This window comes from Ursus americanus, chromosome 26 (assembly GCF_024610735.1).
Source record: "Ursus americanus isolate L20-20 chromosome 26, mUrsAme1.1.p, whole genome shotgun sequence".
NCBI classification, from domain to species: domain Eukaryota; kingdom Metazoa; phylum Chordata; class Mammalia; order Carnivora; family Ursidae; genus Ursus; species Ursus americanus.
The window spans coordinates 679699-706002 of NC_142152.1; the positions used below are offsets into that span (position 1 = coordinate 679699).

The following is a 26304-nucleotide window of genomic DNA, read 5'->3' on the forward strand; positions in this document are numbered from 1 at the left end:
TTTGTTGAATGAGTGAGTAAATGAACAAGCAAACAATTGTGGCCCTAAATTCAAACTCAAATCTCAATTTGCCACTTCTAGCACAACAAGTCATATAACAGAGTCATGTAACAATACAGTTGCTACAGTTTAGTGTGAAAATGTGATTCATTTTGAATCAAGTGGAGTGCATAAGGATGGTCAACACATGGCACAACAACACAAACAGAGCATTCTTTATTCCTGAGCTCAAAATATAGTCTCAGATGGCTTCTCTATAGGCAAACAGCTTTCTGCTCACATGTGTAACCCTAGATTTCATTTCTAAGATTCTATTCAGTGCTAAGACACTATGATGTTTTAAGTACTAGGTTCATTCAACACTGCTCTTCACCTTCCTTAGACACATCTCTTTTTTTTTTCCCCTAAATCAGAAAAGGGTAAAGAGAAAATCATAAAAGGAAGGTGATCAGGCTATCCCCTGACAAACAAGTGTTAACTTCCTAAAAACAGTCCATGAGACTAACAATACAATAAAATGCATTTGGGACATTAATACAAAGACTTCCTACAAATGAGTAAGAAAAAATACAGCATATAAATATGTAACTCACAAAAGAATAAAGATGGCAATATACATGGAAAAAATGTTCCCCTCAGTAATAATACAATACAAAATAAAACAAGATGCTTTCTTTACCTATCAAAATGGCAAAGTGGTTTTTTTGTTGTTGTTGTTGTTGTTTTGTCTAATTCTAATGTCTTGTATTGGTAAAGTTAGGAGAAAATAATACCACTAATTCTGCTCATGATCTTGCTGAAGAATGTATACTGAAATAGTCTTTCCAGAAGTAATCATATAATAGCATAACCATCTGGGAAATTATTTAGATAGTGGAATCCAAATACCATTAATTATTAAATAAGGCATACCCAAAAAAGAAACAAAAACACCAACCCAAAGGCTAAGCATTTACGCAAGGACCAAGTACAGCATGTAATTACAAATTTTTATTGTGAATTTTTTGCAAAGTTGGTAAGTGAACAGTTTTCATTCTTAGTTTACCAGCTTCAATTTTCAAGATATTATATTATGAAACTCTCTTAAGACTTGTTAAGTTGACAATCTATAGTCAACATTACGATTAGTGGTCAAAATCTAATTAGACTGCATGAACGAAATGTATTTTTTCATCAAATATTTTCAGCATTATAAAGATCTAGATGAGAATTTCATGTTACTATTTCTTAAAGACCCCTCAAAAAAACCACACAAAAGACCTTACAATAGCTTGAATGACATATAATCACACCTCACTTTTTAAAAATGATGTTGTTACTGTTTCTTTACCTTTCCCTAACAGTATGTTAAGTCTCTGGTCTAGAACACCATTTCCTTAGGCAACAGCAGAGTTTCTTTTCCATAACAATATTTCTCTCAGTGTTCAACATCTTAGTAATAAGTATTTTTGATTCTACAGAAGACTTTTTATTTAGTGTCTCAAATACTGTTCACGTCACAATTGTATGTAAAATATTTCTCTTGAAAAGTGAAATTTAAGCAAAAATAAGGCCTGTCGTTCATCAAACATAATTTAAGAACATATTACTCAACAATACTGAAAAGTTTAACATGAACATAATTAAGAATTCTTTTGCTTACACTTTCTGACACAACAGAATTTTCCAGTGGAGGCTGCCGATAGTTTCTAGCAGAAGTCAAGTCTGATGAACCTAACAAAACAAAGGCATCAATTTTAGTGATTTTAAAATCAGAACCGTATTTTTGGAAACTGTACAGGCATGACTCAAGAACTATAAACTCCATATTAATGCAAAACCTAACCTAAACTAGAAGCCACTTTTCATGCAAAAAACTTAAACTGTAATTAAAATTTATCCTGATGAAGGTTTTACAGCTGGTATTTTGGAAAATAAGGATCAACACTGACAAGCGAGATAAATGTTTTAAAGTAAATCATTAAAATGTTGGATTTGGACAAACTACGGACAGAATCATTTGCCAGGAATAAAATATGTACATGATATAAAAGCAGGCCTTTACTATGCCGCACCCCCCCCCAAAAGCAGTGTTATATACTCATTTTTTTGCTTTTGCACATATATTCATTAATTTGATGCTTCTGATCATTAACGAAATGGGCAAAGCATATGTTTTCTTCATTTTTACTGGAGAGACAGGTTAAGTGAATTGGAACATACTATGCCAAACTGAATAACACTATCCGAACAGAAGGTAGAGCGTTTGGTAAAAAGCCCTACTGATGTACTATAAACACATCATACTAGTTAAGTGCATCCATCACAGATGTGAACAAGAACAATGTGCAAAAACCACACAAAGAAAAAGCACAGAAGTGTTTCATTCATTCCACCTATTCGATATGATTCGATTAGACTGTGCTAGCCATTTTCCCAGGGAAAAGTGTCAGCTTTCAAACATCTATACAAACTAGATGTATCTTATGTTTGAGAATTTAAACATTAAAAATCCTCTAAATTTTGAAACGCAAAAACCGAAATGAAAATAAAGACTAAAGATTTACAAGTGAAAGCTATTCAGAGTCACATACCACGTAACTTTCCATTCAAGCTAGCCTCGGTTCTAACAGGAAGACGTTTATTTGCAGACAACGCTGAAGGAACACAGGGCAACTCATCTTTCAGCAAAGTCAAATTACCTCCCTGATTTGGAGAAACTACCTCACGAAGTCTCCTCGCTGGTATTTTAACCCTTTTTTTCTTCTCCGGGCTAAACTCAGAGCCTTTCATATTATTGGTAACAAAATTAGTCCCACAGTTCTGAATAGAAGAATTTCTTCTGGGTCCATTAAACTTCAGAACAAAATTTTCACCGCTTTGAGGACTTGAGGGAGAAAGAACGAGGGAGTACAATAAAGAAAATGTGAATTTCAAGTGATTTTAAAACATACAGTCATCAACCTTTAAATAAAACAATGTCTAAACAGACTATCCACAAAGCTAGAAATTTCAATTTGGTATTTAATCCAAAACTAGAGACAACTTGAACATCATATTTACCCATTAATCCCACTCAGTCCATTAACGCACACGCCAATGAATCTGAGAATGGGGATGACAAAAGAATGGCCGCATGAGCAATAATAACCTTAACACAGGGCACCCCCAAAGCCAAGAGCTGGCAGTGCAAAACCAAACAGATGTGGAGGCGGGGTTAAGATCTGTTGAGAAGCAGGAGTCAAGCACGTAAAACTGAAATGCTTTTTTTTTTAAATCACCCATATAAGAAGCTTAATAGCTTTCTTCAGCCAAAGAGTCTTACACACCCCTCCAGACGCAACCATCGGACACCTAAATTCACCCCTCTGCGTCTCCCGAACGCTCGGCAACCCCGCAATCACAGGTATAACCTGACAACAGCTTCGGTTGCCCGCGGGTCAACACCCACTTCTCTTTAAGTCGGCCCTTGAGACACAACACGCATGCGCGCCGAGAAAATCATCCAAAACAACCAACCACACAGCTGAACGCCCTCTGGTGTTCTTCCATTCCTCTCCGGGTGGAAACAAACTCCCAATGTAAAACGTTTAAAACGTGCGAATCTGGTTTTATTTTTTTTAAGTAGTACATTGCCCCACAAGACCTCAACATTGAATGAAACTGGAAATTCTCATCGGAGGCCCGCATAGGTCCCGACCTAACTGGCAATACCACTCCTGTTGACTAGGGACTGTTTACAGTGTAGCTCCTGAAGACCGTTAGGGACCTGGGATTAAGTAAATTAGTTTTAGAAAAACTCTCGACAGATTCGGGTGGATGGTAGTGTAGAAGTCAAGAATAGAGACGACTAAGCATGCAATTACAAAACTTAATCCTTAGAGAATTTTAGAATTCACTGAAGATAGCGGTTTTTCCCCCAGAGTTCCTTGCGTTGTAACGAATCCGCGTCTTAAAGTCTAAGGGCTATGTGACATAGCCTCTCCCACGTGTTCTCTCCCATCCAGCGGCTGCGGCGCCCGCCCTGACCCAGACCCTCCGCCCCTAGGCTCGACTGGCAGCGCAGCCCCCCCAGCCTCGCACTGGTGTCGGATGCGAGAGCCTGTGTTTAAGTATGGTTTCTTTTCTCTGCCCTTAGAATCCCGGGTTCCCAGGCGGGGGGCAACAGGTTACGCTCCGGGAAGGTGGCGGGATCTCTGGAGGAGGCCGCCGCGTGTACGTGGGACCGGGGGGGGGGGGGGGGTTGCGGAGACCGGCAGCGCGTCCCAGAGAGGGTTTGGGAGCTGCCCAGGGACCGCATCACTGGGGCGAGGGTCGGAATTTGAACCTCTGAGCCATCCCCAATCCGGGTTTGGGGAGTCGGGGTCTTGTTTTGGGAAACTGAGTTAAATGTAAAGCATCCACGCGGTGACCTTGAGCTGACAGGAGACCCGCCTTTAACTGAAAAATCTTTAGACAATACCATGACCCCACACCCCTTATCTGATTTGCTGATTTTTGAGGACGCACTATTTAAACGTTTCCCTTCACGCATTACTAACGGTTTTTTTTTTAATTAATCAAAACAAAAAAATGTAATCTGCTGTTAAAGTTAAATAACAGTTTATTTCTGCATCTCATCTGTCTACTTTCATAGAAAAATTTTAAAAGGGACCTTAGGGGCTTAGCTTTGGAGAACCTTTTAATTATTCTTGATAACATTTCTGTCATTATTTCTTATGTCAGTTACATTTCTCTCTTCATTATTGGGCTCCTAGGTACCTGTTTGTTCACAATTTGTTTTATAATGTAGGTGAATTAAAAGATAAAACAATGTCAGAGACTTTGAAGATAGCTTAACTCCCTTATTTTCTAGCTGAAACTTAAATATGAAAGAAAAGTGACCTTCCGTCTGTAGTCTGTAAGGTGTGAGGGTAGGCATAGAAACTTATTAAAATGACTTAAATAAATGATTTGATTTGGATCTTACAAACCCCTTTCATATCAGACCTGGGGTTAAAACCCAAGTAGTCTTGCCCCCATCTAGTCCAGTGCTCAGAGGCTCACTCTTCAGGCCTGGAAGCCATGCTTTAAAACCAAAAGCAGTAATCTTTCACAAATATTTTTTGCCCTGATTAGTAGTAAGCTGAGTTGGGGTTGCCAGTTAATCAGACATAATTCATTAAACCTGCTGCAGATAATCTAAAGCAAAGGGACATGTGCCAGAGCCCTATTTTGTATCAGACAAGTTCAGATCAATTTAGACATCTGACCTATCAAAGACAATGATAGCCCTGAAACAAAAAATATGGCTCACAAAATTTTCTTACATTTCTTTTGTGTTGCTGTTAACATCTTATTTACTTCCTCTTTCCCACTCTCATATCTCCATATATACATATATAAATAGATACTTTTTTTGCTGACTGGTTTGCAAGTAAGTTTCAGACATGACCTTTAACCCTAATTTCTTCAGCATGTATCTTCTTAAGAACAATCTATTACATAGCCACAGTAAGATTATCATACCTAATAAGGTAACATTCAGATTTCTCCAATTATCCCAAAAATGTCTTTATTTTTAACTCAGAAAAATTTTTTTTGATTCAAGGTCCAGAGTTCACACATTGTTTAGTTGTCATGACTCTTAGTCACTTAATCCAGAACAGCCTTTCTATCCCTTTTCTTTATGACTAACTTTTTAAAAAGACTAGTCTAGTTGTCTTACCAATTGTTCCACATTGTGGATTTTCCTAGTTATTCCTCATGATCAGAATCAGATCAGACACTTTTGGCAAGAATACTACATAGTTGATACTGTGTCTCTATTGGTTATGGTGATGATTGCCTATCTTTTCAATGTAAAGGGACTGTTTTCCTTTGGTGGTAACCTATGGAGATACTTTAAGACCATGGATATATCCTAATCCCCAACTACCTTTCACCCCGTAGTTTTATCATTCATTCATGATCCTTGCCTGAATCACAAGATTACCAATTACCAGTACCAGTCATGCAGAGACTAGGGTCGATTACTGTGATAATGGCCAAGGACATCAGAAAAATCACTTATTGTAAACTAAGTTTGAACAGTATTAGAAATTTGGCTCCAGACCTGGTACAAATCTGCATGTGATTCCAAAAAAGAAATGGAGGGCATCTCCCTTGTCACATCCTAGTCCTTTGGTTGTTTTGTTTTCAGAAATTTCTGGGAATTGTTTGTCCTTGTGTGTTTACCTAAACATACTACCTGGAAAGATTAGGATGTTAAGTACTTCTTAATACATATAACACATATGCTAAGGAATTGTAACCTCAGAATAGATTGAGGAAACTAATTTCATTTATTGAAAACAATTTAGCCAACAAGTTTAGATTTCATCAAATAGACTTAGAGCTTGAAGAGGCCTCTCAGTAGTTATATTGTAATCCCCTCATTTTTCAGGTAAGAAATCAGTCATTGGAGACATTGAAGCAAAGGTCGGACAACTAATTTTCCAGAACAAAAGGAAACTCATGCATCAGAAAAGGTTTGAATTGATGACTGATAAGATTTCTCTTTACTCTTAAGTTCACTAGTTTTATTATATATTTTGTTTGACACAAAAATAACTTAGCATTGTTATGATCATTCCCAAGACCTAAGCCAAAGATTCTAGAACTTTCTTACCCTTTCCTTCCCTCTGCAGGTTTCAGGGATATAACCATAAGATAACCTCTGATAGGATATTTGCTTCTACAATAACAAACATTTGCTGTAATAGCTGAAAACTAGGACTAAATCAAAGGGCAGCCACATTGCTTCTACCTGTTTTCACCATCAGGTGGTTTGTGTGGCTATTGGACTTTGTCAGTCAGCACAATTTAGTATTAAATAACTGTAAAATACAATGCCCCAAGACTTAAAAGACCCCAAACTAGCAACTAAATATGAAAATCATTCACTCAGTTATCTCCAATATTTTCTAGAAACAAGTGCTTATAATTAAGTATACCATAATCTTGATATTGGTGACTACAGAGAAGAGCTTTGGAGACTTAGACGGACTTGAGAAAACGAATCAGTTGTAGGTCTGGGAAGATATTTGAAAAAAAAAAAACATATATATATATATATATATATATATAATTGAATGACTAGAGAAAATCATAATGTTAACATAGGGGTATGGAATAGAACTATTTTTTTTCCAATTCTTAAATAGATTAGTCATAATATGATAAACTTTAAAGGAAGAGATATATACTATTAATGACTGTATATTAAAAATACCAAGAAAATATATATATATATTTTTTAGAGATTTTATTTATCCATTTATTTGAGAGAGAGAGAGAGAGCATGCACACAAGTGGGGGTAGGGGCAGAGGGAGGGAGAATCTGAAGCAGACTCCACACTCAGCACAGAGCCAGATACGGGGCTTGATCTCACAACCCTGAGATCATGACCTGAGCCAAAACCAAGAGTCTTAACACTCAACTGACTGAGCCACCCAGGCGCCCCCCCCCAAGAAAATAATTTTTAAATAGAATTCATACCAAGAACATTTGGGGCACTTCTCATTTATTTGTTGTCAAAGACTTCCCAATAACAACCGTCATTTGTCACCATGAGTTGTATACTAAGGGGCAGGTGGGGTAGAGTCAGTACAGCGTTACCAGTCTCTGAAACTTAACATTTAAAGATTTCATACCTTCTGCCTTTCTGAACTCTAGTTAAAAAGTGATTATATATGAATTTTAACCTGAAGAAATAAAAGGATAGGAATAGGAAAAAGAACAGGATTTTGACACCACAATCAGTGAACATGCAAATTTCTAAGGTTTTTATAAGTAAGAAAATCAGATCTGTTTTCGTTTTTGGTGTAAGGTGTACAAACACCAGTATCCTGAAGTACAGTGAATGTACTATACAATTCAATAATTCAGAAGGCTCATGATCTTATGGATGAACTTTTGTCATTTCAGCTAGAGGCCTATTGTTCCGTAATATAGGTTTTATTGCCCTTGTATTTTTTTAATTTTACTTATTGTTACTTACTTAAATTCAGTTAATTAACATATAATAGTATTATTTGTTTCAGGGGTAGGGACTGTGATTCATCAATCTTACATAATACCCAATGCTCATTACAACACATACCCTCCCCAATGTCTATTACACAGTTACCCTATCCCTGGGCCCCCCCTCCTCTCCAGTAACCCTCAGTTTGTTTCCTATGATAAGAGTCTCCTATGGTTTGTCTCCCTCTCTGGTTTCTTTTTTTTTTTTAATGTTTCTGGAGGACATCCTGAAATTTATTTTTATTAACATATAATGTATTGTTTCAGGGGTACAGGTCTGTAATTCATCAGTCTTTCACAATACACAGCACTCACCACAACACATACCCTCCCCACTGTCCATCACCTAGCCACCCCATCCCTCCAAACCCCCCTCCACTCCAGCAACCCTCAGTTTGTTTCCTGAGGTTAAGAGTCTCCTTATGGTTTGTCTCTCTCTCTGGTTTCTTCTTGTTTCCTTTTTTTCCTGTGTTCCCCTATGATCCTTTGCCTTGTTTATTAAATTCCACATACCAGTGAGATCATATGATAATTCTTTCTCTAATTGACTTATTTCACTTAGCATAATACCCTTTACTTCCATCTACATCATTGCAGATGGCAGTATTTCATTTTTTGATGGCTGCATAATATTCCATTGTATATATATATACACCACATCTAATTTATCCATTAATCTGTCTTTGGACATCTGGGCTCTTTCCATAGTTTGGCTATTGTCAACATTGCTGCTATAAACATTGGGGTGTGGGTGCCCCTTCAGATCGCTACATTTGTATCTTCAGGGTAACTGCCCTTGTATTTTTTAAGTTCCCACAAAACAGTGTTTCATTTAACACCTATTTTCACAAGTATTTGACCAGTTCTTGGATCTTTTCAGGCTGTTTTTTGAATGAGAAGCCAAAAGAACTCTAGTTCTGAGCGTTTGCTAACACTTAACTATACTGCCCACTGCATCTTGTTATTCAGCAGGGATTAGACAGCTGGACAACTTCATTTTTTTTATATTAAACTTTTTATTTTGAAATTGTTATAGATTCACATTCAGTTGTAGGAAAAAATGTAGACATACCTTGTGCCTTTACCGAGTTTTCCACAGTGGTAACGTATTACAAAACATCATACTATCACAATCCGGATATTAATGATACAGTCAAGATACAGAACATTTCCATTACAGAAGTCTTTCATTTTGCCTTTTTATAGCAATACTCACTTCCCTCCTACCTATATCCCCTCCTTAACCCCTGACAATCACTAATATTCTCCATTTCTTTAATTTTGTCATTTCATGAATGTAATATAAATTATATAGTGTATAACATTTTGGAATTGCCTTTTTTTCACTCAGCATAATTCTCTAGAGATTTATCCAATTTTCATGCATCAATAACTCCTTCCTTTTTTATGGCTGAGTAGTATTCCATGGTACTGGTGTACCAGTTTCCATTCACCTACTGAAGAACATTTGGGTGGTTTCCAGTTTTTGACTGTTACAAAGAAAGCTTCCACATACATTCACGTACAGGTTTTTGTGTGACTATAAGTTTTCATTTCTCTGATAAATGCCAAGGAATACAATTACCGGGTCATATGGTAGTTACATATTTAACTTTCTAAGACACTGCCCAACTGTTTACTGGAGTAGCTATACGATTTTACATTACTACTAGGAATATCTGAGTGATCCAGTTTTTCCACATACTCACCAGCATTTGGTGTTGTCACTATAAATTGTAGTATTTTATGTTTACATTTAAGTTCCTGATCCATTTTGAGTTAATTTTTATATAAGTCATACATAAATGAGAGACTCAGTTTGAGGTTAAATTTTTTCTTTTGGATATACAATTGTTCTAGTACCATTTGATGAAAAGGCTATCCTTCATTTCATTGCTTTTGTCCCTTTACTAAAAATCAGTTGGGCATATTTGAATTCTGGGTTCTCTGTTCTTTTCCATTGATCTATGTGTCTGCTACTCCACCCATAGCACACAATACTGATTACTGTAGCTCTGTAATAAGTCTTTAAATCAGGTAGACTGATTTCCCTCATTTTATTATTCTTTTTTTAAAATTTGTTTTAGCTATTTTAGTCCCTTTGCTTTCTAATATAAATTTTAAAATAATCTCATCTATATTTACAAGAAGTCTTCCTGGGACCTTGATAGGAATTGCATTAAGCAATTAATTTTTTGTTAATTTTGAGAAACTGGACATCCTTTCTATGTTGAATTTTTCTGTCCATGAACACAGTAAGTCTCTCCGTTTATTTAGGTCTTTGATTTTTTTCATCAGCATTTTGTAGTTTTCAGCAGATAAGTCTTGTACATGCTTTGTTTGATTTATCCCTAAATTTTTTTTGAGTGATTAATGGTACTGTACTTTTCAGTGTCTTCAGTGTTCACTGCAAGTATATAGAGATAGAATTGATTTTTTGCATGCTTATCTTGTATCCTGTGACTTTCCTGAACTTACTAGTTCTAAGAGTTTCTTTGTAGATCCCTTGGGATTTTCTATGTTCACAATTATGTCATCTGCAAAGAGATACAATTTTATTTTCTTCCTTTACAGTCTGTATGTCTTATTTCCTTTTCTTGCTTTACTGCACTGGGTAGAACTTCCAGCAGTATATTAAGAGTGGTAAGAGCAGATACCCTGCCTTGCTCATAATCTTAGGGGAAAATAGTGTTTCACCATTAACTACAGTTTTTTGTAGATGCTCATTATCAAGTTGAAGTTCTCTTTTCCTTATTTTCAGAGAGTTTTTATCATGAATGGGTGTTGAATTTGTCAAATGCTGTTTCCGTATCAATTGACATGATCTCATGATTTTTCTCCAAATACTTCACCAGTCCTCCATCTCTGGAGTAAACTCCACTTATTCAAGGTGTATAATTATTTTTATATATTGCTGAATTACATTTGCTATTATTTTGTCCAGGATTTTTATGTCTAATTTATGAGGATATTTTCTATAATTTTCTTCTGTGTACTGTGGTTTTGAGATTTAGATAATACTAAATTCATAAATAAGTTGTTATATTTCTATATATTGGAGTTGTTGTGCTATTATCCTTTTGATGTCTGCAGGGTCTATGGTGATATGTCGTGTTTCATTCCTTTAAATGATAATGTGATTTTTTTTTATTACTCTTGCTAGAGGTTTGTCTGTTATAATCTTTTCAAAGAACCAGCTCGTTGTTTTATTGACTTTTGTTGCACTTGTTTTCATTTTCATTAACTTCTGCTCTTTATAATTTCCTTCCTTCTACATGCTTTGGGTTTATTCTGTTCTTTTTCTAGGTGCTTGAAGTGAAAGTTTAGATTGTGAATTTGAGACCTTTATTTTTCTCTATTATATGCATTTAGTTGTCAGTTTTCCTCTTCACTCTGATTTAGCTGTGTCCCACCAATTTTGATGTGTTGTATTTGCAGTTTCATTCAGTTCAATAATTTTTTTTTCTTTGAGACTTCCTCTTTGACCCATGGATTACTTAGAAGTAGTTTATTTCCCAAATATTTGGAGATTTTCCTGTTATCTTTCTGTTAGGAGTTCCAGTTTGATTTTATTGTGGCCAGAGAACACATTCTGTATAATTTCAGTTCTTTTAAATTTGTTGAGGCTAGTTTTATGGCCCAGGATATATGGTTTATCCTGGTCTGTGTTCCATGGGCACTTGATAAAAATGTGTAATCTGTGCTGTTGGGTTAAATGTGGATTGTGGGTTGATAGTGGTTTTTTTTCTGTATCCTTGTAAATTTTCTTTCTAGTTCTATTGATTGTTGAGAGAAGAATGTTGAAGTCCTCAACTATATCTGTCTCTTTCTGCTTTCAGTTCTGCTCTGTGTATTTTGCAACTCTCTTGTGTTTGGTGCATATCCATTTAGGATTGCTATGTTTTCTTGGTAGATTAATCCTTAAAGTCCCTTTCTGTCTTGTAATTTCCTTTGCTCTGACATCTACTTTGTCTGGTATTAATATATCCACTATTTTCTTTTGATTGTTTGCATGATAGATCTTTTTCTCTCATTTTCAACCTGTCTGTATCATTATATTTGAAGTAAATTTCCTAGAGACATCATATAGTTGGTAATGTTTTTTAACCCATTCCACCAGTCTTTTTTAATTGATTATTGAGACCACTTATATTTAATGTAATTATTTATTAGGTCTTAAATTTGATATTTTTTATTTTCTGTTCTGTTTTTCTCTTTTTCTTGCCTCTCCATGGATTTCATGAATATATTTTGGAATTTCGATTTATCTATAGTATTTTTGAGTATGTTTCCTTATGTATCCTTTTTAGTGATTGTTCTAGGTACTATATGATACTTAAATACCTTATCACAGTCTAAAGGTGTCAACACCAGTTTCAGTGAAGTGTAGAAACCTTACCTCCTTGTACCTTCACCATATTTATTAATATACATTTAAAACAACATTAGACAGTTTTATTTTATAATTTTTGCTTCAACTGTCAAACAGGACACTTAAGAAGAGAAGGAAAGTGTATTGTACTTACTCATATTTGTTATTACTCTGTTTTTCCTCCTTCTTGATGTTCCAAGTCTCGTATTATCATTTCCTTTCTGTTTAGAACTTGAATTCTTCTTTTAGGGTAGGTCAGCTGGCAGCAAATTCTAGTTTCCTTCATTTGAGAATGTCTTGATTTCCCCTTCATTCCTGAAGTGTATTTTTTCTAGATACAGGTACTGGCTTGACTGACGTCATCCTAATTGTCTTCCCCCTGTAGGTAAGATGTCACTTTTTCACTTGCTACTTTCAAAACTTTTTGTCTTTAGTTTTTAGATGCTTGGCTGTGCTTTATCTTGATGTAGATTTCTTTGTGTTTATGCTCTTTGGCATTCATTCAGCTTCTCTTGGATCTATAAATTTATCTCTTTTGCCAAATTTGGGGAGTTTTCAGCCATTATTTCTTCAGTACTTTTACAGCCCTGCTCTTTTCTCCTCTTCTTCCAGGACTCTGTTGGAACAAATATTTGATCTTTTGTTACATTCATATAGGTTCCTGGTACTCTGTTCATTTTTTTCATTATATTTTTCTGTTACTCAATTCTATTTTCTATCTTCTGGTTTGTGGATTGCTTCCTCTGTCCCCCATTCTGCTATTGATGCTATCTGTTCAGTTTATTTTGGTTATTTAATTTTTCAGTTCTTAAGCTTTCCATTTGGTTCTTCTAATATCTTGTTTGTTTCAGGCATATTCGTAACTGCTCCTTGGGGTATTTTTTATAATAGCCGTTTTAAAATCTTTGTCAGATAATTCTGAATCTGTCATCTCAGTATTGGGTATATATTGTCTTTTTTCATTCAGTTTAAGATTTTCTTAGTCTTTGGTATGATGATTGATTTTTTTATTGGAACTTGGACATTTTGTGTATTGTGTTATGAGGCTCTAGATCTTGTTTAAATCTTCTTTTCTAGCTGACGCCTTTTGCCACTGCTTCATTAGCAGAAGTAGCGGAGGGGGCATGCTACCTCATTACTACTAGGTGTAGGATAGAAGTCCAGGTGCCTCACCCTGTCACTTAAGGTGTATGGGAGGTGGTGTGCTCCTCATACTGCTGGGCAGGAGTAGGAATTACGGCTCTCTAGCAGGCCTCCATTAGTATCACCCTGGCTGAGAGGGACTGGAGTGCCTCATTACTGCTCCCCACGTGGTCTCCATTGACACCAGAAGAAGGTAGGTGAACTAATTACCATGGAACAGTAATGCAAGCCTTGAATCTCAAAGAGGCCTCTTTTGATACCACCCAGAGGGGAGAAAGAAAGGTACCTCATTACTGCCAATTGAGGTAGAAGTCCAGGCTCCTCATGCTGTTCCCACTGATGGTTGTTGGGGTGGGGGAGCCCTCATGAATGCCCACTAAGGATGAAAAGTCCCTGCTTCCTAATCTCCCTTCTCTGAATTGTGGGGGACTGAAAGTCTAGGCTCCTAACTTGGCTTATGTTGATGTGGGTGGATGGGGGGTGCAGGTCGCAGTGTTTTTGTTTGCCTGAAGTACACAGTCACTGTTTGAAAGTTTTCTATCTTATAGGCTTCCCTTTCCTGGCCCTTTGGCTAAAGAGGGCCAGCTTTGGGGAGATGGGGGGTTTTGACTGTGCCCATTGGCAACTGCAGATTGCTGGCTTCCTCAGCTCCAACTCTGTGATATAGAAGACAAAAAAGAGAGAAAAAGAGAAATTCCCCACTGTTTTGTTTCTCAGGTCCCAAGGGCCCTGGCCAATACACTTCCTTCTCTCCACCTTTTAGAGTCTTACAGGTATTTTATGTGTCATGTCCAGGGTTTTTAGTTGTACTTAGTTTGAAGAACAGGGAAAAACACATCTCTTGTTCCATCTTTCCAGAAGCACAAGTCCTAAAGTGCACTGTATAATATAGAATCTTCTGTCTCTTTGGTTAGTGGTATTTTTTTTTAAAGATTTTATTTATTCATTTGACAGAGAGAGAAACAGCCAGTGAGAGAGGGAACACAAGCAGGGGGAGTGGGAGCGGAAGAAGCAGGCTCCCAGCAAGGAGCCTGATGTGGGGCTCGATCCCAGAATGCCGGGATCACGCCCTGAGCCGAAGGCAGACGCTTAAGGACTGCGCCACCCAGGTACCCCTGGTTAGTGGTATTTTATAACAGCACAGCAATACTTGAAAAATTGAGAGCTTCAGTTAATTGTTGGTATTTTTCAGGTAGTTTGTATGGTAAAAACATATGCAGTTGACCCTTAAACAACAACACAGGTTTGAACTATACCGGTCTACTTAAATGCAGATTTTTTACAGTACTGTACTAATGTCTTTTTCTTATGTGTATTTTTTTGTTTTTTTTGAGAGAGAGCGCATTATGGGGGGGGCAGAGGGAGGGAGAATCTTAAGGAGACTCCCCACTGAGCATGGAGCTCCATGTGGGGCTCGATCCCACAGCCCATGAGATCATGACCTGAGCCGAAATCACAAGTCTGAGCTTAACCGACTGAGCCACCCAGGCGCCCCACATCAATGGTGTTTATTAACAATTAATAGAAACTTTGTATTTATGTAGAGATAGTAAAAGAATCATTATTATCACAGGTCAAAGTTACATTAGCAACCAGTGGAATAGTTAAACTTAAGTACTTGCAGGAAGACACCAGAGATCTCTTGGTTTCCCTTAGAACTCCACTAGGAATGAGGCTTTAGCAAGTAACCTTACAAGATAACAGAGCAAGCTGTCTTAAAACTGGAGACTTAGAGGGGGCCTTTGGGGCCCATAGCCAGCATTAAAAAATCTAATTCTGTAAACTGTAGGGTTCTTCGATGCCATTAATGACCCTGGGGGATTGTGAGGGGAGGGGGGAATATAATTACATACTCTGTTAGAAATTTATAAAAGAAGAACAGTAATTTCAGGTAAACTTTGTTTCATTTCTTTTCATGAACTATTCTTGTTTTAATTACCTAACTCTTTACCTAGCCTAAAAATATTTGTTCATGGACTGACAAACTTTTTCTTAATTTTTAAATCAGGTGACTAATAAACATACCAATAGAATATGGCTGCACAAATACCAGAATCTGATCAGATAAAACAGGTAAGGTATTACAATTAACAAAAAAGAATTTTGCAAAAAATTTAAGGCATAACTGGGTGCAACCATGTCAGTCATTGATCTCACAAAATAACTTCATATTTCATTTCTAAAAATGAGCTTTAAATGATATGAAACATATTTATTTTTCAGATAATTTGACAGATACCCAGGAACGAATAAATATTCAGCTAGAAAACTGGACTATATTTTGTAGATCATACCATACAGGTCATATTATGCCCAACTGAGTCAGTGAAAGAACTGTTGATTTCAAGTATTACAGGGTATTTTCCCCAAATATAAAACATCAGTAATTAAAGTCTCAAAACATCTTTGTTTTAAAAAACCAAATATTAAAGTATGTTCTGATTTGTTCATAGTTTAAGGAATTTCTTGGAACCTACAATAAACTTACAGAAACCTGCTTTTTGGATTGCGTTAAAGACTTCACAACAAGAGAAGTGAAACCTGAAGAGGTATGAAAAGCGTTGCCCACTAAAAATTCTCTAAGCTTGTGGTAAACAATAGAAATGGGATGCCTCTAACCATTTTCCTTGTTCCTAGTTATTACAGGAGTTTGGGTTACTTAGTATGTTCCATTGCTCAGAGGAACTGAAGCAGTCAGGGACCCATGGGATTGAATTTAATGATCCCAAATTTAATAAGACAGTCATTTTTACTGTAACATGGCAGATTTTATTTTTATTTTATTTTTATTTTTTTGATCAGATGCCTAGGGCTTGCTGAATTACCATTCCGTAGCAAGGATTCTTGCTAAGTAGCTTTCAGTCAAGATGGCCTGGCTAGAGAAACTTGATATGGCTCTTCTATCTGATGCTGACAACTCAAGTTAATTTTGGAAAAAGCAGAGCTTGAATATAGGTGGACTCTGAAAACTCAATCCTATGAGAAATCTTAACTTTCAGTAGCCTCATCAAAACATCTATATATTGGCTAAAAGTGACATAAACTTCCTCCATTGTAAGATGTTGATCAACATTCATGCCAAGAACATATAACCAGCAATCAACAAGTCCTTGTTAAATAAATGACAAAGCTTGAAAAATGCTAAGTATAATATTGTTAAAAAGAAATGTTGAAAGTTAAGAATGTGTGGAATGGAGTTTCTCATAAAAAGGAACAAACTTACTCCTGGGCCTCTGTTTTAACAATCAGAATGAGGGCTGGAAAAGGCAGGGACATACCATTGTTTTTAGTGCTTACAAACTGGTAGGCATTCAGTATATATTAATTCTTATAAGTGGATAAAACTAAGAATTGAAAGCTATGGTCACTTGCTACTCATTCATACCATTTAGTTCTCATGTATGCAAAGAAAAGAAAAATACCCGTTGGTTGTTCATTTAGAATACGTGCACTTTTTAAAAATTAATAGTTCTTTGTTGCCTCTTGGATCTTCTCTTTTTATTTCTAGACCACCTGTTCCGAACATTGCTTACAGAAGTATTTAAAAATGACACAAAGAATATCCATGAGATTTCAGGAATATCATATTCAGCAGAATGAAGCCCTGGCAGCCAAAGCAGGACTTCTTGGACAACCACGATAGAGAAGTCCTGATGGATGGACTTTTGATGAAAGATTGCCAGCAGCTGTTGTGATGGAAATGAGGATTCGTCTGATAGAATCCCCTGAAAGCAGTAGCCACCACATTAAACTGTCTGTCATGATTTTGGCAAATGGAAACAACTGGAGAAACAAAATTGCTATTTACCGAGAATAATCAAAATAGGAGGTCTTATTGTTCAATGAAAATAATAAGATGCAACATTTGTTGAGGCCTTAAGATTCAGCAGCTTGGTAATTTCATTAGAAAAATAAACCATTGTTTCTTCAATTGTGACTGTTAATTTTAAAGCAAAATATGTGTCAATCATGTATGAGATAGAAACAATTTTTTATTACTAAAAGTTAAATAAATGGAAATACCACTGAGCAGTTGTTTATATTATATATAAAGTACCATAGTGTTCTGACTGGACTGTGGATACGTTGAAATGTTTTTCAATCACGATCATCCTCCAAGTATTCCTGTTCATTCATGTCTGCCTCAAATTGCTGGTAAATACATAAAATAGTTACTTGCTAATCATTTCAACGCACGATAGTTTCTTGCCTCCCTTCTTGTGTCAGGGTGGGCATTATACATTTGTGTCCTAGCCATATTTTTCATATGTCTACAGGAAACATCCCATCTGAGACTACCTGGGGAATGTGTAAGAGTTGACTATTATGCTCTAGTGGAGACTGTTTTGTTCAAAAGCTGAGTCCAATATGAATGACTCTGAGCCAGTCCAACATTATACAGTGTATTCTCAGCCGTGACATGTGATCAGTGCAATAAAAAGTGAACCGAAGTTAAAGTAGTGTCTTATGGCTAAATGAATCCTAAACAAATCCAAGCATCTGCAGGAAATTCTAGTTGATATAAAAATATACCAAGAAATTGGTAAATGTTAAGTAGACTAACACCCACTAGTAAATTGGCTTATGAGTGGATTTCATTTGGTATCAATCTAAACTTGCACTTAAGAGAACACTAATTTAAATTAGCCTATGTTTCCATTACCAAAGTGATTTCTATGTTTTGTCATATTTGAAGCCAAAAGAATTATTCTGCTTTGATAAATTATAGTTTTCTGTATTACATCTAATTTTTAAGGTATTACATCATTTAACTAACAATATCATTTAACTTACAGGCCTCTGTTTACATTGCAGTCAGTAATCATTATGTCTTAGAAGGTACAAAAACAAAATATTAACAATTAACAACTTTAAAGTTGAAATGTTGAAACATCTATAAGACTCAACAAAATATACAATTCACTGTACTTGTTTCATCACAAGGCAAGAAAAGCAACCAAAAATTCAGAAATTGTACTCCTTTAACTCCCAACCGTACACAAACTTGGCTATTTTTATGTAATCAAGCCTAACATCGCTATTTACTGTGTTCAGTTAGCAAAGACAATTAAGTATGTGCTCACCTGGCAAATAAGGGGAATTTTGTGCAACAGCATCTCAAATACCTGTGGAGGGAGTGTGTGTTTGAAAACCTTCAGAAGTTCCTGTGGTTGTCCACACACTAAAAGGGCATTGCTGAGGTGTTCAACCCCCAGCTGATGCTCTCCTGAAACAGATTGATAAGGTTTAAAGCAAAATGTTAATGTCCTTCCAAATAAACATTCCACAAATTACCAAGAAAGCACCAAGTATTAAAATGAAAAAAAAGCATATCAAACTAGAGACTCCGTAAACAAGTCTTAACAAGAGTAAAGACTATAAAATGTTGAACTGCCCATTAGATTCACTGTGATCAACCTGCAAGATGAATAATTTTATGACCCAAATTACTATTAAAAAGTGCACTCTTGCTTTAGAAATGTTTGTGTTCTACAATGTGGGTTCACAAGAGGGGGTTATTAAGTGTTTTTTAAAGGTTGTCTTCTGCTGTTACCGATAGGAGATAAGTTATCTGTAACTCTACATGTGTAATTGAAGAAATATAAAGGAAACACCTGATGTTCTGGCTAAATGAGACTTAAGAAATAGATTGTATTATCAAAGTTTGAAACGGTTTAGTGTAACAAATTACATACGTAGGGGAAGAAAAGATTTATGAACTTTGATTTCTAAGTAGTTTTAAGATGAATTTTAGGATGATGGGCTATGAAGAATGAAAATTTATGTAGTATGGAACTTAATCACAGAATTTCTGTTTATAACATGGAATCACTTAGTCTCACTACTTCATTCCAGGCAAAGGTCAGTGAAATGATTTAAATATTCAGAACTAATTAATGCCAAAATTAGTAATTGAACCTAATTTTCTGAACCTTGAGACCACAGTGTGCTGCCTCTCTTCAGCTGTTACATAATTTCCCATTTATTGGTTGAAATACATGGTCATCTGAAAAGTGCATGGTGGACAGAAAATATTGCTTCCCAGATCTGTATTAAGTTTAAACTGAAAAACCATGAGAAGGACATTTCTTAGATGAAATGCTGTGCTAGCGTTTCACTAAAAGTTTTATTTTATTAAAGATTATTTTAGGGGCGCCTGGGTGGCTCAGTTGGTTCAGCATCTGCCTTCGGCTTGGGTCATGATCTCAGGGTCCTGGGACCGGGCCCTGCATTGGGCTCCCTGCTCAGTGGGGAGCCCGCTTCTCCCTCTCCCCTCTGCCCCTCCCCTGCTTGTGTTCTTTCTCCGTCAAATAAATAAATAAAATCTTAAAAAAAAAATATTTATTTTAGAGCACGCAAGCCGGGGGATAGGGGGCAGAGGGAGAGAGAGTCTCAAGCAGACTCCCTGCTGAGCACAGAGTCTGATGCAGGGCTCCAACTCACTACCCTGAGATCATGACCTGAGCTGAAACCAAGAGTCAGACACAACCGACTGAGCCACCCGGGTGGCCCTAAAAGGTTTATTTTAAATTATAAAATTACAGCTTTGTGGAGATGACACAGGTCAAAATACTCGGTTGTATTAAACCTTTTAAAGAAAGATAAGATAGTGCCTCCTGTTGGGGCACCTGGGTGGCTCAGTCAGTTAAGTGTCTGCCCTCGGCTCAGGTCATGATCTCAGGGTCCTGGTCCCGAGCCCTCCATCGGGCTCCCTGCTCAGTGGCAGGGGGTCTCCTTCTCCTTCTTCTGACCCTCCCCACTGCTCATGCTCTCCCGTTCTCTCTCAAATTTTTTTTAAAAATTAAAAAAAAATAGTGCCTCCTCTCAAGTTGATAGAGCTAATGTGACACAAAAACAATATTCAATTTGATCAAGTAAGTCAAACAACTAATAAATTCAATCAAATCAGCTAATCAGAAATTTCAATCAAAATTATTGGCTCTATGGTCCTATGTAGACATAACGACATGAGATGGCTATAGGACTAAACTACTTGACAGCAAAGTAATGAAAATTGGGGGTGTGCAGAGAGGAGTGGAGAAAATTGAAGGGATTACAGAAAACTAGATGAAAAATTACTGCATTAGAACACTAGTTCTCAAACAGTGTATTTTAATAACCTAGAGAGTTTTAAAAAATACTAACACCTGGGTTCCATCCCCAAGATTCTGATTTAACTGGTTTGGGGTTTGGTGGGGATTTAAACAAGCAACCAAGATGAGAACTCCATTAGAAGTAAAATATGGACATACATAACCCTTAAAGAGCTAATTCATCGATTTAGGGTTCCACAGAAATAGTGTTATCACCGTTAAGAGGTAAAAGTTCTATTTTTTTGAAAGATTTTATTTATTTGAGAGACAGAACACAAGCAGGGAGGAGGGGCAGAGAGACAGGGAGAAGAAGACACACACACACACACACCCACCCACCAGGGAGCCGGATTCAGGCCTCGATCCCAGGACCCTGGGATCATGACCTGAGCCGAAGACAGACCCTTAACCAACTGGGCCACCCAGGCGCTCCAGAGAGAAAAATTTTAAAAACCAATTTTTGTTTTAATTGTCTCAATATTTGTAACATCTTCACCTCTAAGTCTAACCGAACTATTACATGAAAGCTTTTAAACATAAAGTGAATAAGAATATATCATATAAGTTTTTTTATTTATAATTCCTACTCTTTCTCTCCAAATATTTTACTATCCCAATTCAAAAAATGTTAAAGGCGAAAGGGTTTAACTATTTTAATTGCCTGTATGTCCAAGCAGTATTCACAGTTAGGAATTAATCCAGAGGAATTAATTCTGTGAGGCCCCCAGTTTTTTTTTTTCAAGATTTGATTGATTGATTGATTGCGAGAGAGAGAGAGAGAGAGAGAGAGAGAGAGCACACACACAAGCAGGAGAGAGAGAATCTGAAGCTGACTCTGTGCTGAGAGATGCTGAGATCATGACCTGAGGGGAAACCAACAGTCAGACCTCAATCAATGAGCTACCCAGGTGCCCTGTGAGGTGTCTAGTTTATATAATTGGGGAGGGCACTTTTTTTTTTTTAAGATTTTATTTTTTTTCAGTAATCTCTACCCCCAATGTGGGTTCAAATTTACAACCCCGAGATCAAGAGTCACATGCTCTACTGACTGAGACAGTCATTCTGTCTCATTCAAAAAAAAAAAGACATTTCTTTTTTTAAGAAAAAGAATATAAAATTATGAATACAAAATTGCTAGGACTCTTCCCAGAAACTTCAAGAAGCTTGTGCAAATGAAGGTCCTTGAAGTTTATGCTTTACTATCTTGTATAAAATCACTGTTTATATCATTTAAGTCATTTCTAACTATTCATTTGTCATTTTTAAGATATTTTTAGCCTTGGGGCGCCTGGGTGGCTCAGTTGTTAAGCATCGGCCTTCGGCTCAGGGCGTGATCCTGGAGTTCTGGGATCGAGCCCCACGTCGGGCTCTTCTGCTGGGAGCCTGCTTCTTCCTCTCCCACTCCCCCTGCTTCTGTTCCCTCTCTCACTGGCTGTCTCTCTCTGTCAAATGAATAAATAAAATCTTTAAAAAAAAAAAAAAGATATTTTTAGCCTGTTTATAAAACTTCCCAGAAGAAAAGATTAGTACTGAATAAAATACTAAAACATCCAATTATAATGATTAATGTGCAAGGACTTATTTTTTTCATTTCTCAAAACCTTTATTATGGTATTAAGTCACTGAATTAAAGTAAAAATCTTGGGTATTGCTATGAGTTGTCCAGGATTTTGACTTTGTTTTCATAAATTCTGGAGGACGCTACCTCTTAAATGCAGGGCGAAAAAATCTTTTCAAAAAAGACAAAAGAGCAAAAACAGCTAAGGCACTGTGATGAGAGGAGATTTGCAACACTTGAAAAAAAGATACAAAAATGAGTGTCATGCTGATTTATCCAGCAACATCATTCATCCCTTACAAAAGAAGCCTGAAAACAAATTATTGTTCTTTCCAGGATTTATTTATTTTTTTTTTTAAAGATTTTATTTATTTATTCGACAGAGATAGAGACAGCCAGCGAGAGAGGGAACACAAGCAGGGGGAGTGGGAGAGGAAGAAGCAGGCTCATAGCGGAAGAGCCCGATGTGGGGCTCGATCCCGGATCACCAGGATCACGCCCTGAGCCGAAGGCAGACGCCCAACCGCTGTGCCACCCAGGCGCCCCTCTTTCCAGGATTTAACACCAGAACAAAGGTATGATTATTACATACAGCATTTACAAAATATTTATATTATCTACCATCATTTTACCTAACAATATTGGGAAGCCTTCTCAAAACTGTGTGGAATTAGGTGGCAATAAATTATAACCCGAAATACAGTTTATGGCCATTTAAGTCCAAGGTAGCCCCTACATACATCACTACATTAAACGCAGTACAAGAATGGTCATCTATAATGATTTCATCATCAAAAATAAGTAATCGTGTTAAGTATACTCTAAGAATGCAGGAAAATTTTTATAAAACAGTTCAAAATTTTTTAAGTTTTAATTCATAAAACATTTGGTCATTTGTAAAAGTCATTTACTTAGAATTTTACCTGACAATAAATGTAGTGTTACTGTATTTGGCTTTTGCTTCTCCATCTGCCCATTTCCAAGACTGCCACATAAACCTGAATGTTATGTATAATATAGTGAGATGAACAATGTGACCAAGTGAAAATCTCCCTACCTAAAGCAAGTTGGTTAACACATCTAGTTTTTTTTTTTTTCCTTTGAGAGAGAGAGAGAGAGCAGGGGTGAGTAGGGGCAGAGGGAGAGAATTTTAAGCAGGCTCCACACTCAGCTCGGAGCCTGACATGAGGCTCAATCTCACAACTCTGAGATCATATCTGAGCCGAAATCAAGAGTGGGCTTAACTGACTGAGCCACCCAGGTGCCCCAAGTTTTTTGACATACAAATATCAAATATTTTTTCAACATATATTATCGTAAGTAACCGCTTACAAAAGAATATTTACATTCTCACCTCTGGATAACCAAAGTTGTCCCATTTGTACCTCTTGCAGAAAAAGTTCTTGCAATTTTTCATTCTTTGCTGGATCCCACAACTAAAAGATTCACAAAATTTTTAACAATGAATAAAGAATGTAAGGTATAGGGGGTTACTGATCAAAATTATTTAATTTTTATTTAAAAAGCATATCTTGAACCTAATCTCTTAAGTCCGAGGTATGATAAACACAGTTGTTCTTTATAATATTTAAAACAACTACTTAAGATGGAATTACAATTTTAGGCAATTAAAAAAAATCCGTGGCATACTGAAATTAGGTCGAGATGCTTGTAATAACTCTCATGTGCATTTTACCCAGCTTCCTAAGTACACATAGCAGAAATCCTTCTGTAATTAACTACAACACACCTAGTTCTGTAGGTTGCAAAACTGTTTTCTTGCCTAGGGTTGTAACAGTGTGTATCGATTTGGCAAAGGGCATGGCGAGGGGTTGGCAGGGCGGTTGGTGGTGTTCAGAAGCACGCTGTGGTTTGCTTCAGCCTGGCCCAGGACGGTGACCGGAGTCACAGGATGGTGTCACCACTGGTACCCTGCCCAGGGCTGGTCTTTAAACGTAGGTAAAGTGGACAACCCTTGACCCAAAATATCAACTCCCCTGCCAGTCACTTAAGCTTGTTTTGTGTTTGCTGTCCCCAAGAATTCTCTTTTTAAAATGGGATGAGCCATTTCATAAACTCAAAGGGTTCTTCCTTCCTCCTCTTTTGTAAGCACACAATCAAAAGGACACCTAAGCCGAATGTAAGCGGGGCGGGGTGGGGCGCGGGTGGGCAGAGAGGCGGCGGGAAATGCCTGCTCCCAGGCCAGCCCGGGACCCTGAGGCCCGGCCACAATCTGCACGGGCGGGAGCTTACTCTCTGTAACGCCACCTCGGCGTCGCTAAGCACTTCACCTGGGCGCCCCGTCTCTCAGCCTTCTGCTGCTGGGCTCTTCTTTCTGCAAACACAACGTGGCACGTGCTGCTCTGGAGCCATCCCGACGCCCGCGTGCGCTCCGCGGAGCCCTCGCCCCGTGGGCCGGCCCGCCGCCCGCCCGGCCACGCCGCCGCCGCCGCGGTCGCACTCACTGTCCCGCAGGCGGCGCCTGAACGCGGGATCCCCACGCCGCTTCCGGTCGAAGTAAACACAGTAGCCGAGGAAGGCGACGGCGCCGCAGGCCGCCAGAGCCGCCAGGAGGCCGAGGACGGTGCGGACGCAGGGCATCCGGCCGCGGGCGTCTAGGAGCCGAGCGTTGGGCGCGGGCGGGCGAGCGCGCGGAGCCAGCCGGCCGGCCGGCAGGGGGCGTCGGCGCGGCGCCCATGCGGGCCTCGGGGCTTCCCGTGCGCCCGGCCGCAGGCGTGCGGAGCGGCGCGTCGACGCCTAGTCCCGCGGCCGGCGGAGCTAGGAGGAAACCGCGGGTCCGAGAGGACGTGTGGACGAGGTCTCACGGCCACCGAGTAGCAGAGCTCTGTTCGAATCAGGTCTGTCGCACTCCAAGTTCTGAACCCTTTTCCCAAACGCGCTCCTCTCCCTGTGTCGGCGACACCCATTCTGGCAAATCACAGTGTGTCAGGAATCTGGTTAGCTGGAACCGGATCCTCCGTAAGCCCCTGTTCCCTCCTGCAAACTGAAGTCGACTCATAACTTCGGTCTTCTCCTAGCTCGCAGCACTGCCCACTGAGCACCCGAACACTGCTAGCCAGTGCTCCCCAACCTGGTCTGCCTTGTCACCTGAAAAGAACCCAGTCATCCAAAGTCCCCAACCACCTTAGCTCAATAGCGAGAGAAAACGGGAATTGGGAAGCAATAACATTAGCCCGGGGGGCGGGCGGGGTGTGAATTTGTTGGCCTGGGCCTGACAGCCAAAGGTCCCAGCGCAAAATCAACTCTGACAGACCCATGACGCTCACTAGTCTAGATGCGTTTCTTTCTAATATTTGCTTTATTCAGACACAGCAGGAAGAATGGGGGTAAGACTGACCCCAAATACAGAGTTTTGATTTTTCTACTAAGCCGTAGAGAAGGCATAAGCTGGGCAAGGACCTAAAGAACTAAATAATTTCTCTTTTATTGGGCTATTCAACTGGTCTTTACAATTTACCGATATTAGTGTGTGCTAGCAAGGTGCTCATTACTGCTTGATTGCCATCAGGGCCCAGAAGCAGCCCAGGCCCTCACAAGAGCTAACAGGTGTAAGTTACATATCATTGTTTTCTTGAGTACTGTATGTTCCTTCCCCAGTCTTCTATATGGCAACTGGGTCTAGGTCAAAACCCAGTTGTAATCATGAACAGAAGAGAGAACAGCATCAGCATCCAGTGTTACTGTGATCTGGGAATGGTTTTTGGTTCAGAATCTTAGTAATGGGTTTAGTCCAGCTCCAAATGATCTTTTTTAGGCTGGTTGCTCTTATTTTCTGATGAAACCTCTCTGCCAGCCCCCCTTCCCATCCTTCACTTCCACTGAACTCATAGTTAGTCCCTGAGGTACATGGGAAAGGTTGGGGCCAGGGAAACTGTGGAGATTGGCTGGGTGTTCAAGGACACAGTAAACAGCGACATATAAAGGTAGGAGAATTATTATAGCAGTTAGAAATAAACAGATTACTGTAGTTGAAATTATCACAGAAACCATATGGGAAAAAATTTAAAAATTTTCAAGCAAATTTCTGTGGTAAATGTAGATTTTTCTTAAATGTAGACACCATTCTTGCTATGGGGATCAGAATTCCTACAAT

General features: G+C 38.2%; 3 protein-coding genes across 7 annotated transcripts in view; 1 reads left to right on the top strand and 2 right to left on the bottom strand.

Moving 5' to 3' along the window:
* The window catches only part of KIAA0586 (KIAA0586 ortholog), a 116475-nt gene extending 113030 nt beyond the window's left edge, over positions 1-3445 (bottom strand). For 3 of the 5 annotated variants that reach the window (XM_045810360.2, XM_045810358.2, XM_045810362.2), the window contains exons 1-3: positions 3309-3445; positions 2574-2866; positions 1643-1713 (exon numbers count right to left, since the gene is read on the bottom strand). In XM_045810360.2, the coding sequence (XP_045666316.2) occupies positions 1643-1713; positions 2574-2772 (270 nt within the window). In that variant the 5' untranslated portion in view covers positions 2773-2866; positions 3309-3445. Of the gene's footprint in view, positions 1-1642; positions 1714-2573; positions 2867-3042; positions 3123-3308 lie in introns of those variants that run through there. The other 2 variants (XM_045810361.2, XM_045810359.2) reach the window with 2 other exon arrangements.
* Positions 3446-3963: 518 nt separating this feature from the next.
* Positions 3964-17995, top strand: TIMM9 (translocase of inner mitochondrial membrane 9). Its single transcript, XM_045810469.2, has 5 exons — positions 3964-4091; positions 6404-6488; positions 15547-15611; positions 15992-16087; positions 17047-17995. The coding sequence occupies exons 3-5, from the start codon at positions 15573-15575 to the stop codon at positions 17179-17181; spliced, it is 270 nt and encodes an 89-aa protein (XP_045666425.1). The 5' UTR covers positions 3964-4091; positions 6404-6488; positions 15547-15572; the 3' UTR covers positions 17182-17995.
* On the bottom strand, positions 17637-24791 carry TOMM20L (translocase of outer mitochondrial membrane 20 like). The gene is made up of 5 exons (XM_045810468.1): positions 24656-24791; positions 24482-24525; positions 23545-23626; positions 18623-18765; positions 17637-17690 (listed from the first exon to the last, which is right to left on the bottom strand). Exons 1-5 carry the CDS (start codon positions 24789-24791, stop codon positions 17637-17639), a joined length of 459 nt encoding a protein of 152 aa, XP_045666424.1.
* Between the last annotated feature and the right edge of the window lie 1513 nt (positions 24792-26304).

Coding starts and splice junctions, on each gene's coding strand:
- TIMM9 (XM_045810469.2), top strand. CDS start 15,573: ATGGCTGCACAAATACCAGAATCTGATCAGATAAAACAG. Junction 15,612..15,991: donor AATCTGATCAGATAAAACAG/GTAAGGTATTAC, acceptor ATTTGTTCATAG/TTTAAGGAATTTCTTGGAAC. Junction 16,088..17,046: donor GAGAAGTGAAACCTGAAGAG/GTATGAAAAGCG, acceptor TTTTATTTCTAG/ACCACCTGTTCCGAACATTG.
- TOMM20L (XM_045810468.1), bottom strand. CDS start 24,791: ATGCCCTGCGTCCGCACCGTCCTCGGCCTCCTGGCGGCTCTGGCGGCC. Junction 24,526..24,655: donor CAGGCGCCGCCTGCGGGACA/GTGAGTGCGACC, acceptor TTGTGTTTGCAG/AAAGAAGAGCCCAGCAGCAG. Junction 23,627..24,481: donor CTGAGAGACGGGGCGCCCAG/GTGAAGTGCTTA, acceptor TGAATCTTTTAG/TTGTGGGATCCAGCAAAGAA.